This window comes from Purpureocillium lilacinum, assembly GCF_023168085.1.
Source record: "Purpureocillium lilacinum CBS 284.36 DNA, scaffold_6, whole genome shotgun sequence".
Classification (NCBI taxonomy): Eukaryota; Fungi; Ascomycota; class Sordariomycetes; order Hypocreales; family Ophiocordycipitaceae; genus Purpureocillium; species Purpureocillium lilacinum.
This window is the reverse complement of record NW_027072116.1, coordinates 3194882-3210937: the sequence shown is the minus strand read 5'-3', so window position 1 is coordinate 3210937 and position 16056 is coordinate 3194882. Positions and strand designations below refer to the sequence as shown.

The 16056-nt window shown below is 58.6% G+C and overlaps 7 protein-coding genes and 1 non-coding gene across 8 annotated transcripts; 3 read left to right on the top strand and 5 right to left on the bottom strand.

Moving 5' to 3' along the window:
• Nucleotides 1-1566: 1566 nt before the first annotated feature.
• PLICBS_r0020 lies at nucleotides 1567-1686 on the bottom strand. The gene has a single exon (XR_010602351.1). It is a non-coding gene; the product is annotated as a 5S ribosomal RNA (ribosomal RNA).
• Nucleotides 1687-2139: 453 nt separating this feature from the next.
• Nucleotides 2140-3726, bottom strand: PLICBS_008872 (uncharacterized protein; the record flags this gene model as incomplete). The annotated part of the gene is made up of 5 exons (XM_065601482.1): nucleotides 2140-2307; nucleotides 2370-2808; nucleotides 2873-3114; nucleotides 3174-3186; nucleotides 3242-3726. 5 exons carry the CDS (start codon nucleotides 3724-3726, stop codon nucleotides 2140-2142), a joined length of 1347 nt encoding a protein of 448 aa, XP_065457554.1.
• A 406-nt stretch (nucleotides 3727-4132) lies between these two features.
• PLICBS_008871 (uncharacterized protein) lies at nucleotides 4133-5537 on the bottom strand (the record flags this gene model as incomplete). Its single annotated transcript, XM_065601481.1, has 2 exons — nucleotides 4133-5362; nucleotides 5454-5537. 2 exons carry the CDS (start codon nucleotides 5535-5537, stop codon nucleotides 4133-4135), a joined length of 1314 nt encoding a protein of 437 aa, XP_065457553.1.
• A 622-nt stretch (nucleotides 5538-6159) lies between these two features.
• PLICBS_008870 (uncharacterized protein) lies at nucleotides 6160-6742 on the top strand (the record flags this gene model as incomplete). The annotated part of the gene is made up of 2 exons (XM_065601480.1): nucleotides 6160-6322; nucleotides 6393-6742. The coding sequence occupies 2 exons, from the start codon at nucleotides 6160-6162 to the stop codon at nucleotides 6740-6742; spliced, it is 513 nt and encodes a 170-aa protein (XP_065457552.1).
• Nucleotides 6743-7704: 962 nt separating this feature from the next.
• PLICBS_008869 (uncharacterized protein) lies at nucleotides 7705-9476 on the top strand (the record flags this gene model as incomplete). The annotated part of the gene is made up of 4 exons (XM_065601479.1): nucleotides 7705-7993; nucleotides 8052-8912; nucleotides 9021-9222; nucleotides 9272-9476. 4 exons carry the CDS (start codon nucleotides 7705-7707, stop codon nucleotides 9474-9476), a joined length of 1557 nt encoding a protein of 518 aa, XP_065457551.1.
• A 134-nt stretch (nucleotides 9477-9610) lies between these two features.
• PLICBS_008868 (uncharacterized protein) lies at nucleotides 9611-10557 on the bottom strand (the record flags this gene model as incomplete). Its single annotated transcript, XM_018324655.2, has 3 exons — nucleotides 9611-9872; nucleotides 9966-10017; nucleotides 10077-10557. The coding sequence occupies 3 exons, from the start codon at nucleotides 10555-10557 to the stop codon at nucleotides 9611-9613; spliced, it is 795 nt and encodes a 264-aa protein (XP_018176049.2).
• Nucleotides 10558-11744: 1187 nt separating this feature from the next.
• On the bottom strand, nucleotides 11745-12485 carry PLICBS_008867 (uncharacterized protein; the record flags this gene model as incomplete). The annotated part of the gene is made up of 1 exon (XM_018324656.1): nucleotides 11745-12485. The coding sequence occupies one exon, from the start codon at nucleotides 12483-12485 to the stop codon at nucleotides 11745-11747; it is 741 nt and encodes a 246-aa protein (XP_018176050.1).
• A 1666-nt stretch (nucleotides 12486-14151) lies between these two features.
• On the top strand, nucleotides 14152-15465 carry PLICBS_008866 (uncharacterized protein; the record flags this gene model as incomplete). Its single annotated transcript, XM_018324657.1, has 1 exon — nucleotides 14152-15465. The coding sequence occupies one exon, from the start codon at nucleotides 14152-14154 to the stop codon at nucleotides 15463-15465; it is 1314 nt and encodes a 437-aa protein (XP_018176051.1).
• Between the last annotated feature and the right edge of the window lie 591 nt (nucleotides 15466-16056).

Here is a 16056-nt window from a genome sequence, read left to right as displayed (position 1 = left end):
TCATCGGGCCCAGATTCTCATCGATGGATCTCTTACTCGTCGTTTCTATTGATCAATGCCAAGTGGTTTATCAGCGGGCCAAGGGACTGTAGAAGACCAAGACAATGATATGGCCGTCCCCAGAAGTGTAAGAGACATATGGCCATGGCCAGCAGGATGCCGAGATTCTGCACCTCGGGCTTGGAGTAAAGAAGCCACTGTCGTTGCATCACGAGGGCAAAGCAAGCCTCCAACAACGCTGCCGCATCGCAATCATGTACCGGCAAATCATCAAGAGATCCGAGGCCGATGGAAAGCAACAGTAGTTGCTCAAGGCTCAGGCTATGGAGTTTGATCGAGTGAGCCGGGTCTCCCGTCAGGTTTGCAGTTCCGTTTTCGGGGTAACAGTTTGGCGAGCATGCAAACAAATACGCCAAGCTAGGTGGCAGCTCGTGAGCGTTGCGATAGGTGTGTTCGATGGTACGTAAGATGGCGCCGGCAGGGAGATGAGGTGCCTGAGAATCATGCAGTGTCGTGCTGACCAGAACAGGATCCGCGGAATCGATCTCTTTGAGATGTGCCATCGGGCGGATGTCCTGTTGCTGTAGGTGTAGCCTCAATCGCGGCCACCCGTCCAGCATCTTGTATGATGCAGCTGTGTGAAGATTGGGCGGACCCATGAGAGCTGTGCTCTTACGCCGCCCAGGGGCCATTGGAGTGGCATGAGGAGGGGAGCGACACTCGAGAGCATCGATGCGTGCTTCGACGTCCGAAAGACGCGTAAGAACAGATAAGTCTCTGTAAGAAGATTGTCAGTTGCGCACAGGGGAATGGAAAGGACGGTTTACGTTTCAAAGACGGAAGCTGTGGGACGATAGATGCAATCGACTCCGCTGGCTCTACAGTGAGTGCACTTTGGGCGGGCGCCATCGCATCTGGACTTGCGTCTTCGACAGGTATCGCAGGCCTTGGCAAACACTGTCAGTTCGTCACGGTCATAAGATTATGTGCTCTTTCTTACTACGATAGCCTTGGCCCGGATAGATCCTGATGCCATGACAGCGGCACATCCGCCGGCAACCGCAACGGCAAGACCACGCCCTCCCGGATCAGGCCAAACACACAATCACTGCCGCCCCAGCGATGGTCGCGCGTGCTAGGCTCACTGGTCTTGAATGATTGAGGTAGCCAAGAGCTCAGCACTGTTAAGCGTTTGTACTGTTGCTGTGGATCGCCAAATGACCTGAACCGACTTGAACCGGCGTGGAGTTCCAGGTCGATTTGGCCCACGATTTATACCGGCGACCGGAGACACGCCCACAAAAGCGGACCTTGCAGACAGCTGACGCCCCCTGGGCTGGCGGCAACGACCCACATGGACCCCGTCCTCCCAGTCTCTACGGCAAAAAGTCAGGTGTCTGGAACAGCGCACAGAAACTGGCTTCCGTTGCTGGTGCTCCCCTCCGGTCGCGTGACTGCCTCGACTGATATCTCCCATCATACATGGCACGCATCGCCTCAGGCCTGTCTTGGGCCATGCAGGTTCGATGATTTGGACATCGAAACGACAAAAATAAAAAAGACAAACACATACAACAGCCGGTGTTCGCTGGTCGTCACCGACCCAACTACTAATCTGCCCCTTACAAGCTTAACTATGGGAGAGCGGACGGGATCCCGTGTATTCTTGTAGGTATGGTCGTATGTACCAGCAACTCACCGTATTCAACTAATAAGGCCGTTCATGGGGCTCCAATCCCGCACTACCATAAACACCATGCCAGCCTCCAACTGTACATTAAATCGTTACCTCTTTGCATCACGAGGCGAGCCAGTCGAGGCGTATGGTCGCCGGCCGCATACCGTTATACCAATTGGCGTTGGCGCGACTTCATGGGTTGCAATGGTAGACATGAAGTCGACAGGTATGACTGTCCTGGCTGCAAGCTACCAATTACCCTGAAGAGATGTGGTAGCGCTCGAGGTAAATAGCCTGGGGGGGCGGCGTGATCCGGCGACTCGACTTAAAGACTCTCACCGCAAATGCGACCTCGTCCTCTGCCTAGCCTCGAGGGAACAGGTTGGCATCATGCAGCTGCGGACCGCATGGTATAGAACACGGGCGTCTTGATGTCATCTTTCTCTGTACGCACGCGGCGTTTATACTCTGGCCAGCGGAGACTTGCTCAACCTCCATCGCGCGACAATGACCATCGCTGCGGACAGAAGCGACAGCGCGCCGGCGTAAAACATTGCCGGCCGATATGCTTTCAGGCCTCCGTCCGCTCCGCCATACGCTTGCAGCAAATAACCAGCAATTGGGGCGCCCTGTACTCGCTGTCAGTGATCCTGGAGTTCGACAGCTATCAGACCGAATTGGTGCGCCTTACCATCAGATATCCGCCGACCCAGCCGGTGATGGTCATGCTCATAGCAATCGAGACCCTAGCGCTCCCAAAGACGTTGCTCACCACGGTCGGCATCGTCGAGAAGAAGCCTCCATTAGCCGCACCACTGATGAGGACAAAGATGATAAGCGGCCCCAGAGAATGCGATGCCGGCCAAATCGCAAGCATGCTGATGCCCGTCAAGATCAGCGACACAATGAGAGTGTTGACCGCACCGATCCGGTCGCAGGCCAAGCCGCACATGATACGGCCGACGGCAGACGCGAGGGTGAAGCCCGCGACGAGCCCGGCGCCTGTGCTGGAGGACAGGCCTGATGCCTTTGTGTACAAGGGGATGAAGAATGGCGGCACGTAAAGCGGAAATGTTCCGATGGCTGATGCGAAGAAGATGAGATTGAACGTCGCAGACTTGAACAAACGCCTGGGAGCACGGTTAGCTGCTGAAGAACACTCAAGTTCCGCCTCGATGGTCGGGGGAATCGTACCATTCCACAAATCCAGGCCAGGGCACCGCGACGCGGTCCTTCATGAACCACGCAGCTGGCAGGCCAGTCACCAGAGTGGCGAGACCCAGGATGCGAAACGTCCAGGGGAGACCGACATTCTGAATGAGACGGTCGACGCTGAAGCTAATGGCTGCCCCGCCGAAGCCACTCCCTGCGAAAATGAGGCCATTCGCAAGTCCTCGCTTCGCCTTGAAGTATTGCGCAGGGATCCGGCTAATAACCTGTGAATGGCGAGTGTCAGCTGCTGGTCCTCCAATGTGCTCAAAACATGAATCCTTACAACAAAGCAGAGGCTGGATGGCAAAGTGTTAGTAAATGGCGACGGTAAGCCGGGGTAGAGTGTCTCACCTGGCGCCGACCCCATACAAGAAACCCGACGTAAAGAACAGTGCACCGATATTCTTCGTCGCGAAGCTGCTCAGGATCTCGCTGCCGCCCATGAAGCCAATGCCAGCCATGCCAATCGCCCGGACGCCCACGAAGCGCACCAGCCAGGCATTGAAGATTGCAAAGACGGATACGAGCGCCGCGCCCAGTGAGCCCACAAAGGACAGCACGGCTGGTCCCGAAAGGCCCTCTTCAACCAGCGCTTCCTGGATCACGCCCCAGGCGTAGGTCGTTCCGACGGACCACCATAGGATGGCGGCGCCGCTCGCAACGATGACCCAGCCGTAGCCGCCATCTGGGACTGTCGAGTCGACCTGCTCGGACGCGAGGAGGGCATCCTCAGACGAGGAGATTTGGCTTCGTTTGGGACGATACCGGGCGCCTTCTGTCTGGATTGCCGGCGCGGTCGGGTTGTCCTGCAGGCTGATCTCAGTCGTCGACGACATTGCGCGTGTTGCGATTGACTGAGTGCACAATCAGCACAATAGGAACTGATCAGTTGAATGCGCAGCATGAGTATGAAAGTTCCGAACCGCTCGTGTCGTGACTCTTCAAATATTACTCCGAGTGAGCCTCCAACTTCGACAGCAATGGCTAGGTGGGCCCCGAGAACGGATGCAAGCTGACTTGGCTCATAATGCGGGTAACTCAGGGCGCCACGGACATGCTTGAACTCCACTGAAGCCTTTCCAGGATAAGCTTTGGGGAGGGCAAATCGCTGGAGCCTGCGCCCTTTGCCGACTCCAACGCCCCGCCGACGACATGGACAGCGGCACAGGTGACACCGAGAACTGAGTCTCTGACATGCCCATGCCATTCCAAGTTCCCACTTCACACCTTTGTAATTGACGCTCAATATGCTTCCCTCACGATTGGTACCATAGGATCTCGCAACCCAACCTCCTCTCTTGCCCAAGAGATGGCATTCTGAACATCAGGCATCTGCGCTACTGGCATCTCATGCAGCATCGCGGCGACTTCTTCGACTAGCTCCTTGCCGCTGGACTTGATCCACCACATCATGACCTCTTTCGAGGACTGGTTGACCACCACGCCAAAGTACATCAGTATGATGAGCGCCATCGGTTCCCACGCCCGGACGGCAGCCATGTACTCCGATGGCACGACGTCGCAGATGCAGAAGCAATACCCCTTGACCGCGCCGCGCGCATCTTCGGCGAAGCTGTTCTTTACGTGCGATATGGCGAGCTGGTACACCCTCACGTCGGCGGCGAGCGCACTGCTTGGGCCGGCGAGCGGGCTCGGGACACGGATCTGCTCGCTGAGCGACGTCAGTCGGTCGAGGGCCGCCCTGGTATTCGCGCTCAGCAGATCCATGTCGTGCTGCAGCGACCCAGACAAGACCAGCGACGAGCACGGCGGGCGCCAGTGCGCATGCGTGATGATAAAGTCAGACGCGCTGGAGACCGTGTCAAACGCCGCTCTCATGCGCGTAAACGCAGTCGGCGCCAACGCCGGCATGGAAAAGTTAAAGATGTTGGCAATCATTGCAAAGGCGTAGATGGCGTGCACGTTGTCGCGACCGACATTCTGCAGTGCTACCTGGTAGTCTGCCGTCGCGCGGGTGCTGTACTCGTATGCAATAGCCAGGTAATCGGACTGGCCTGAATGGGCGAGGTCGGCGGCTGCGAGGGCAAAGAGCCCGTTCATCATGTAGCTCTCGAACAGGGCGGCGCGCGGCAGGTGCTCCTGCAGGAAGGGCTGGTCGTCGGGCACGCTGTACAGCGACGCCCAAGTCTTTGTGGACCAGCGATGCATGAGCTCCAGCTCCAAGATCCGCGAAGAACCGGGCGTGGATGAGAAGGCCGTGACTGAAAGGTTCATGGGCTGGATAGCCGGAGTCTCGACTGCATCAGAAGATGAAGATGCAAAGGAGTCTTCGCGGAGTGCCATCTGGCCCTGCAAGGACGACTCTGTCTGGGCCGCAGCGCTGCCAGCATTGTCGGCCGTTCCGCCTCTAACACCTTCCAGCACTGATGGTGATGGTGAGGGCCGAGGTGGATATATGCATTCCGTGGCGCGAACCACGCAGTTTGCGCACCGCGGCGTCTGCTCGTCGCACTGCACGGGCGTCCGTCAGCGATTCTCGCCATTCCCGGATGTCGACTGATACGCGTATTGCTGCTGGGGGCGGGACATGACATGAACTGACCTTGACGTGCCGGCCCTTGCAGGCTAGACACCCCCTGCGCGACTTGGTGTGCGCCCGTCTTCTCTTTTGCTTCTCTGCCACCATTGCGCCTCGTGGAGTCAACCAGCGCCTGGGTCCTGTCCGGGATCTTGTCGTCGGCATCTTTGGGGGCCTTGTCAGCGTCGATCTAGTGTTGGCAGAGGTCTGGGCTGACTCTGACGTATGCGACCGGCTCTCGCACCGCAGCATCCCGCTGCTCGGCACGTAGGGCGCGTATCCCCCACTTGGTCTGCAGCTTGCCATGACAGACACTTTCTGTCGCAATAGGCTGCTTCATGTAGGCCATTGAGAGTTGCGAGGCAGGAGACTTCAATCTCAAGAAAAGAACAATGAAGGGTTCCGATGCCTCTGGACGGTATCGGAATTCTTTGTAGACGTCCAGAGGATTGCTCGATGTGTTGGTGATCCATTCTCCCGGCTTTGTCCCAGACGGTCTCCTCCCGAAGCAAGGGTGATGTGCCGCTTTGCTTGGCAGCTTCTCCAACTTTAGCGCTGACAGCGACATGCACAGGTCAATATCTCCCAGGCAGCTCAAAGATGTGACCAGCATCTCCAGTCGTGGCGATGCGACTTGAAGGTTTGCATCCCGTTCATGCTGTCCGCCTCTTCGTAGTCGCGACCGGACCTGCGCTGCCCAACTCAGACAACATTTGAGCCAGACACAACCATGGGCGGCGTACCATCCGTACCCCAAGACCCCACGCGGTCGCTCAAGGTAATCGGCGCGGGCTACTCCCGGACCGGGACCCTCTCCATGGCAATGGCCCTGGAGAAGCTTCTCGACGGGCCGGTCATGCACGGCGGCTCCCAGCTCCTAGGCCGAGAAGACGGTAAATAGTCGCCATCTGCCAGTTGATACGTTCGGGGCTTGATGCTAAACAATGCGCGCTCTTGCCGCAGCGTACGTCAAGCTCTGGTCGGACATTTTCGCCGCACGCCACGATAGGCCGCGCCTGTTGAAGCTCCTGCGCGAGGCGACCGCGGGGTTTGTCGCCATCACCGACGCACCGGGCAACTGCTTCGTCGGCGAGCTGCTCGAGATATACCCGGACGCAGAGGTCGTTTGCGTGCGGCGCGACCGCGCGACGTGGTGGAAAAGCTGGGAGTCGGTCACGCAGCAGGCTGGGCAGGGCTTCCTGAACTGGTTCCTTGCGCCGGTGCCGGGCAAGAGGTGGTATCCGAAGCTCGTTACGCAGTTTCTGGAGCAGTACGTCTCGGCCATTGCACTCCTCGGGCCTTCGGCTATGTGATTTTGAAGCTCGGTAGCTAAGTTGTTTCACAGGCAGGAGGGGAAATGGGGGCCGATGACCGAGAGTAAGTGCCCAGAGCTTTCTGACGCGCCGCCTTCTCCCCTTGCTCCTCTTCGCCTGTCAAGTACAGAGCTAAGACGGGCGTTTTGTAGAGCGGATGGACGAACACAATGACTATGTCAGGCAAGTGACTCCGCCAGCCAAGTTCCACATGATGGGACTGCGCGATGGATGGCGTCCCCTCTGTGAGATGCTCAACCTGGACGTCCCAGGCGAGCCCTTTCCTCGAGCCAACGACGCCGAGGCGGTCGAGGGCCTAGCCGGCCAAATATTGGTCGAGGCGGGATCTAGGTGGGGTATCATACTTGCCATTGTTGGGCTTGTTGGGTACGCCGGTTGGCTGGCCGTCAATATGAAGTAGGCCGGGACGGCAGTTGGGTCATGAACTGACTGGAGTCACTGGACCTCGGGACGCGCCACCGCCGTTCATTCTCCACAGTGGTGAATACAAGTCAATGAACAAAACGTGAATTGTCTCGTGCCAGCCCTACACGGCTCGGGTCGCCGTTATGTGAGCCGCATGACACTAAGCCGCACCAGAGCATTCTGGGATGTCGTGTCGATGCAGCCGACCAGACTTGGCAGGTCGTCGACTGAAGGATGGCCGGTGCGGCGCTGGGGGCCGGTGCTGATATGGGCCTATGTCATTGTCGTGCGCATTTACAGTACCTGTCGGCATTGCAGAGTATTTCGCACTTATAGCGAGACTTGCCCCTACGTTAAATAGGCCGAGGGGGGGCTGTCGTCTATTTACACCTCGACCAGCCACGGTGGCACGGTACATGTACAATTGCAAGAGCCTCCTGTAAGCCAAGGCATATTTATTGCCCCTCGGATTGAGCCCACTGCGAACGCCATACACCGTACATATCGCATCGCATCGATCAAGTTTGAGTCACATGATGGGTGTCTCGGACACAGATTGGGACTACGTCCTGGTCGGCGGCGGGCTGTCCGCCACCGTCCTGGCGAGCAGCCTCATTCGCTTCGACGCATCGCTAAAGATTCTCGTCGTCGAAGCTGGCCCCAACGCGAATGACGCAACCGACATTGTCTACGCGAATTCCACGAATCTAGTCGGCGGTGCGTATGATTGGAAAGACAAGACAGTGCCCCAGGCGCACCTGGGCGGCCGCAGCGTCGACGTGCCAGCCGGCCGTGCCCTGGGAGGCGGCACCGTCATCAATATGTGTAATGTTCCACTCATCAAGCGCGGATTGAGGCGCACGCGCGACTAATAAGCCCGAAGGCGGTTGGATTCGTGGTGACAAGGCGGATTACGATCTCTGGGGCGAAGTCGTCGGCGACAAACGATGGAGCTACGCTGGCTTGCTCCCATACATGAGGCAGACGGAGACGCTACACAGCACCGCAATCGACGCCGAACAGCGTGGCGCCACAGGACATATGCACATTCAGACAGTTTCGGGCACGAAGCGAGCCTTCCCGCTGCGGGCCAGTGTGCTCAAGTCTTGGGAGGAGGTCGGAGTGTCAGCGTTACCCAACTTTGACGCAAATGCAGGCTGCGCCCTGGGTGTCGCAGAGCTCCACGAAAACAGATCCAGTGGTCGACGAGAAATATCCTCGGCCGTCTATCCACTCGACGGAGTCACGGTTGTCACAGACACGATGGTCGCCATGATCCTAGTCGACAACGAGGGCAGGCCCCGAGCGCGAGGGATCCAGCTCGAAGACGGAACGCAGGTTCAAGCAAAGGAGGTGATAGTCACAGCCGGCGCTGTGCGCACGCCACAGATCCTCATGCTCTCCGGCATTGGTCCAGCTGCCCAGCTGCGCAAGCACGGCATCGCAGTTTCGCTGGACTCGCCAGACGTGGGCAAGAACCTGTGCGACCACACCCTGCTCGCCACAGCCTGGAAGCTCAAGGATCCATCCGCTGGCCACGCCCTTGGATCAAACAACCCACTGTTTCAGCAGGAGCAGTTTGCCTGGGGCCAGCCGATTGACTTTGTTGTCACTACCGGAGCGCAGGACAAGGCCGGGCTGGCAAAAGCCATCGAGGCGGACGAGGGAGTGGCACCCGACCCAGCGACGCATCCTCTGTTGAAGCAGGAGCGCGCTTTCAACGAACATCTAATTATTTACGCCGGTGCGCCAGACGGTTCGGCGATTGGGCTGTTTCATGTCAACTTGCTGCCTACAGCGCGCGGGACAGTGACCCTTGCGTCTGCGGATGTACGTGACACTCCACTTATAGATCCGAATTTCCTGGGGACGGAAGTGGACAAGTTCATCGCCCGCGATGGCATCCGCCAGCAGATCCGCATTGCTGGGAGCACCGACACGGTCCTCGGGCGGGACATTCTCAGCGGCGAGATGGGCGCTCCCGGCTTCGACGGCGTGTTCACCCCAGAATCGACCGACGACTTTATTGACGGAAGAATCGCCGCGGGACTGGGGTATGCCTTACACTCTCTAATTCAGGGACAATTACTGACTGCATGTTAGATCATGCTATCACTCGATGGGGACTGCAGCGATGGGCAAGGTTGTCGACCCTGATCTTCGAGTCAAGGGCGTGGACAGCCTGCGGGTTGTGGACGCATCGGTGCTTCCAGTGTCGATCACAGGTCATCTTCAAGTGGCCGTTTACGCCTTGGCGCTGCAGGCTGCAGATATAATTCACCGGGATATCAGAGAGCACAAGCAATAGCGTAATAGGAAGACACACCTCAGTAGATCATTTTGAGTGCAAATACATTGTGTGCTGGCACTACTAGAGGTGTTCGATCCCTTCAAATCAGCGGCAAATACCCCCAACTCTCTTCGACGCCACGTCGCCTGCCGCTAATACGAGCAAATGTCAATGTTGGCAGGCGACGTCGCTTTGCCCCATTTCCAGTTCGGGTCCAGCACCGACACGTGGCGCAGGTTGTTCCTCGCCCAGAACTGGTAGTCGCCGTTGCGGAAGTCGTCGTTGGACGTCGGCGGGCACGTGTTCTTGAACGTGGTCGTGTGCCAGTCCTGGTGCACCGAGTGGTGCCACTTGCCGAAGTAGAACTTGCCGTGGTCGCGGTTCTTTTGCTGGAAGTTTTGCCAGTCGTTGTTGCTGATGGTTGGGCCAGGCCTCGGTTAGCTCGACTTGTTCTCGCATTGTGCTGTCAAAGGCAGTGTGGGTGAGAGGGAGAGATGCAGGGCGTACCTGTCAAACGTGTCGTTGATGTCGCCCCAGCCGATGGTCTTGTGGTTGCCGTCTGTGGTGTTCTCGTCAGTGGACATCACTCTGGCTCTCGGTAGTCCCAGAGACGCTGACCTTGCTCCATCGTCACCGAGTCGCGAATCCACTGATCGCGGCCATTGTTGCGAAACGTCACCACAATGCCCTCCCAGTCGCTCTTATGACCCGTGTCCTTCTTAAAGTACACGTAGTAGATGATCTTCCGGGTGCTGCCGCACTGCGCAACCTTCCAGTACGTTGGGATCGTGCCAAACGGTTCCCCGGCGACGTTGCCGTAAAAGGTGTTTGTGCCCTGCCACTGCGGCTGCGGCGGGCAGCCGTGGCCCAGCTTATTGATGTTGCAGTTGTCCGGGTCCACACCGTTCGTCTGGTGGCCCTGGCCGTCCTCAGCGGCAGAGGGCATGCACGTCCCCGAGGCCATGTACCACATCGGCGCGGCGGCCTGGGCGGCGGCGAGGCCATTGTTGTTGGCAAAGTCGCTGCCGGAGATGGGGTTGTTGGCGAGGACGTGCCCTGCACCGAGGAGGACTGTTCCGATGTATGCTGCGGTCTTCATGTTGATGGTGTTGAGGAGCTGTACTTCGTAGGCTGAACTGTTTGATGAGCCGTGTTGCTTTCTTTCGCTCTGTCGTCCACACTGGGTGGACGCCAACTTATATACGTCGAGTTGTCTGCCCGCGTTGCATGGCACTGATGTTTTCCACATGCACGTGGGCTTTCGTCGAGCGGTGGTCAGCAAAGCCATACTACGGCACAGTCAGTCAGGAACCAGGCCTTGGACCCTGGAGCGGCCTGGCACTCAGCCACTAGGTTAGTGCCCGCACATGCAGCGTCCACGGCATGCAGAGCGCCGCCGCTGTTCTAGACGCTCATGGAGTCCATACAAAGCAGTCCGCATAACATCACGGAAGCTGACAGCCGTGGCCATAATTGGCATCACGGCTCCGCCTCCAGCGTCCCCTGCTCACTTGGTTGGTGGGAAATGTGAGGGCGCCTCGGGTCTCGCTGAATCAGCCCTATTGCTCAACGTGGGCAGTAAGTGCGGTCTCACGGCATTGCCGAATTGCCGTCCCACCTGTGATGCTACCCCTGGGAGGATCAGCTCGACCCAGCTGGGCTTACTTATTGTGTTATTTCACATTCACAGAGCGGATGTAGCCGCTGGTTGGTGCGAAATATCTTAGCCCTATGCCCTTTTGTGTCGTCGACGGCAAAAGACCTCCGGTAGGACCCTGCCGGAGGATGCAACGGGCCTCATTGCGACTCAGCTGTGGCTACTTGACTTGCAATCGCAGCGCGTTATGCACTTGGTAGTATTCCGTCAGCGACAGGCCCCTAGCCTTTCTGTCTCGGTCGCGAGAAGCTGCCTGGCCCACGTGTATGTGCCAGGGTCTGGAAGGGCATAGGCAAATGCCGACATGGCACACCACGTTCTCGGCCACATGTAGTGCTGAGACGCGCACAGGCGCAGTGTCGTCACATTGAGATTGGCTCTCCAGCGCCTCCCGTTACTTTCTGTGAGACGAATAGCATGAACATGAATTGTTCCACCAAGTGACTGGAGGCCTGACTATGGGAACATCCATCAACATCCACGTGCTAATTCACGCAATAGTGTTCAGCCCTTGAACAATTCGCTCACTGATCAGCGGGCGTTATTGCCTCATAAGGGAGACCGAAGAGGGTGAAGACTTAATGAAACACTGTAGTATGTACACGAAGGTGTCAGGCACCAGCCGACCTTTACGGATGCCGTAACTCGTGAACGTCGGCGCAGCAATACCGCGCCGCGGCCCAGACGACGCCCTTCCAGACCTCAAGCTCGCGCTGGTCGCGCGGAGCATACACCAGCGTGTATCCCCAGCCGAGAAGCCCCCCGCTGAGCCTGTGTCGCTGGCCCCATCCCTGCTCGATGACGGACCTGGAATCGGCGAGAGACAGCGTGAGGTGCGTGCTGCCATCTGGCGGGTGGACGTGAATCATCTCGCCTTTCGTCGTTTTTAGAAACGCTGGTCTGGCGATGTCGCTCTTGAGCTGGACGGCCGGCACGGGTCCTTCCAACACCGACAACTCGTACTGCAGGACGGAAGAATTGGCTGCCACCAAGGCGCTCAGAAATTTGTGCATCTGCACTTTCATCTCCGCGGACGCCACGGCGGTGATCTGCCGCTGTGGCGCGACGAAGCCTGGGATGGTCGGCCGAGAGCCGCGTCGGGGCTGGAGGCCATCCACGAGGAAGCTTGTTGCGGCATGCGGTCCGTATGTGTCCTTTTCGGCTTCGATGTCGTACGGCGCGGGGACTGTCGTGTCTTTGCGGGCGAGGCGTGATAGCTTCAGCTGCTTGTACCAGCCCCAGAAGGTGTCTGGCAGGCCGTGGGGTCCGAGGGCGACGTATGCGCGGTAGTCGCGGTAGGCGACAAGGAGGAGCGTGGCGCTCGCTGCCGCGACGATGGCCAACGTGTATCCGCCGGTAGTGGTGGCCATGACGCCGGTGGATTGAACCTCGGAGTGTTCTGTGTCGTGTTCGGTGTCGAGATCGCGGACGATGTGCGGCGTGGTCGGATGGGCGTCCAAAAGCAGGCGCTCGACAGATGTGGTGATCACAAAGTAGACAGTGTCAGACTTCAAGCAATGCAATCATCAAGCCGTGAGCAACATGAGGTGCGTTGCGCATTATATACCGGCCGTGTCATGCACCCAGGACAACCCAACAGCACCATCATCATCGACAGGTGAGACACGCTCGGATTCGCTCAATGCGGCCACCTCGCGCCTTTCGCATGAGGCGCGTAAATACGGAGCGGCAAATTCGTGGACCATCGCCAATGGACCAAACTGTTTCACAGGATGCCGTGTTGCCCCTTACTCTTAGGGAGTGCCGTGCGTCGCCTTCGGACGTCCGAACTCTGGAGGCGACACAGCGCGACGGCCCGGGCCCCGCTAAAACCGGCGCCGTGCGATGAGTGAGAGCTTGGGCTTATGGCTTGGAATTGTTTGGTCTGATCTTGGGCTTGAGCTTACACGCCCAGTCGAGGACGGACGGGCACCTCCGCCACAGAGGGTGCGTCATCCTTCCTTGGGATCTTGGCCCCCGCAGCGCCCGATCCGTCCGGCGATGGTGCTGACGCGGGGAACCGCTGTCCCGCTTGGCGGAGGGTTGGCTGCCTGTCACGTCCACTGGTGCCTCCCAGAGTGAGTGCAGTGCACTCATGATGCTCACCAGAGTCACCGCAGCCATGCCTCGGCAGGAATGGTCGTCTGCGTGGCGCAGGACACGCCGTCACCACTTCGCACAGCCAAGAAACGACTTGGACGACGAAGCAGCACGAAGCTTGCTTGGGATACCGTGCATCGGCGGGCGGCGCATTCGACGTCGAGCAACCCACGCGGGCCAGACCCCCCGGCCGCCCGCGTGCCGCGAAGCCGCATCGGAATCGCCCATCGCCCAAATCGTCCCAGCCATTTCCCCAAAGCCAACCACCCATCCGCCCTATTCCAGAAACCGATTCGATCCATGGCCCTACGCGGCGCCATTAGTTATACCCGAGGCGAATGGAAGTGCGGGGATTGGTAATGGATGTCATCGCCCAGCCGGGCTGCCAACCACTAACGCGATGCACCCACGGCGATGGCTTCCCTGAACGAGCTTCGAGAGCTTAGCTAGCTGTTGACGAGGGCGAGGCGAGGCGAGGCAGCGCACCTAATCCCATGGGGTTTCGCACTCCTCCAAGAGCCCGCCCGCCTGCCGCCGCGGAGCTCGCTTGCGTGCCCTAGTGCTGCACCTCCAACGTTTACTTTTTTGCTGCTCCTCCTTCTCGGTTGCATCGGAGGCGGGTAAATCCCTGGGGCATGTCGCTGTGCGGTGTCGTCATGACGTAAAGGTGTGCGTCCCGTCCCGAGGCTCAGCAACCTTGGCCTGCCTTTCGTGCGGGGTGATGCGATGGCGATGAACTCACCGCTCGGGGAGCCCTTGCAGAACGGACGGACGATGGCCGTTGCCTGGCCGTTGACCGTTGCCCTGGCTCGTCATGTCCTCCGCGCAGCTTATATAGTCGTGATGCCCGCGGTGGACTCGTAGGACATAGACTGACCCGTCCAGCGAGCTTCCCACGGCGAATTTCCTCAGTCTTCCAGCAGTGTAATATCCGCAATGGTATTTCTATCGAGCGTTCTTGTCGCTGCGGCGGCGCTGACGGGCGCCGCATCCGCGTCGTCATATCCCCGGTTCTCCTCTCTGGAACCGCGCGCAACCAGCGAAAAGGGACCAATTGCACCGAAACAGGACCCGTGGTACACGGCGCCGCCGTCCTTCGCCTCAGGCGAGCCCGGGCAGATCCTCCGCATCCGCCCTGCGCCCGGCAACCTCACCAAGGTCGTCGCAAACTGCTCCGCCGCCTACAACATCCTCTACCGCACGACCGACAGCCACTACAAGCCGACCTGGGCCGTCACCACGCTGTTTGTGCCCAAGACGGCAAACGGGACCGCGTCGTCGTCATGGGGCAAGGCGCTGCTTTCGTACCAGATCCCGTACGACTCGGCCGATGTTGATGCCAGTCCGTCGTACGCTCTGTACAAGAACCCGCCCGGGGACATTGCGACTGCTCTCGGTCGGAGCTGGTTCGTCAGCGTGCCCGACTATGAAGGTCCTCTGGGATCGTTCACGGCTGGCGTCATGTCTGGCCATGCCACGCTCGACTCCGTCAGGGCGGTACGCGCGGCGTCGTTCGGCTTGCTGCCCGACGCTCGCTATGCCATGTGGGGATACTCGGGCGGCGCGCTGGCAAGCGAATGGGCGGCCGAGCTGGCGGTGCAATACGCTCCAGAGCTGCAGTTTGCAGGTGCCGCGCTCGGCGGTCTGACTCCCAATGTCACGTCGGTGATGCTCACCCTGGAGGGCAGCATCGGCGTCGGGCTCGTCCCGTCGGGGATCCTCGGCCTTGCGAGCCAGTATCCCGAGCTGCGCAAGTACATCGAGGACAACCTCAAGACGGACGGCAAGTTCAACAAGACGGGCTTCCTGGCCGCCGAGAACTACACGCTCGCCGAGTCGGCCGTCGCGTACGCCAACCACAACATCTCCGACTACTTCAAGAACGGGTTCGACCTCATCTACTCGCCCGTCGCGCAGCGCGTCATCAACAGCGACGGGCAGATGGGCTACCACGGCGTGCCGCAGATGCCGCTCTACGTGTACAAGGCGGTGCAGGACGAGATCAGCCCGGCCAACGAGACGGACGCCCTCGTCGAGAAATACTGCACCGTGGGCGCCACCATCAGCTACGTCAGGAACGCCGCCGGAAGCCACACGACCGAGTTTGTTAATGGGCTGGCGGGCGCGTCCAAGTTTCTGCAGAGCGTGCTGGCTGGCAACTACAACTCGACGGGCTGCACGACTAAGAACGTCAACATTAGCCTGGTGGACAATTCGCTGCAGCGACGTGATCTCCATTTGCTTTGGTAGCGTGCGTGTCTTGAGAGAGCCTTGTTTGGTAAATCAATAAACAGAAAATTTTGTGTCAATCGCATGCAATGTAACGGTGCGCCCGGACCTCGCAAACAAAATGTGCCCTGCAGGTGACATGGATGGACTGAAATGGTCGACACACCAATGTCATGAATACAGCAATGCGTGTCATCAGACAAGATTTACATGTACATCATAATGAGCATTGCCATCTACAAACACCTACCAGCGCATGATATTGTATGCATATGTCCATGGTCCATTGCAAAGAAGATTGAACATGGCCCCATTGAAGTTCCACCTGTCTCGACGACAAAGTTAGCTACCCTATACCTCTCGATCGCCACGGACACAAGCCCGCCGCTGCAGCAGCACTCTTGGCGTGATCGCGGTCATTTATTGAGATCAATCAGCTGACTTATGACACCGCGGATATCCAGGAAGCTCATGCGGCGCTGTTCAGCATTCTGCGAAACGCGGTGGAAATGCCTCCCTGCACAAACTGTGGACTCAAGGGTGGATAGGCTGGGTCACCGTGGAATTGCGTTCACCTCGAGCCACCCTCTAATCGATTGTACGAGAAAAGGC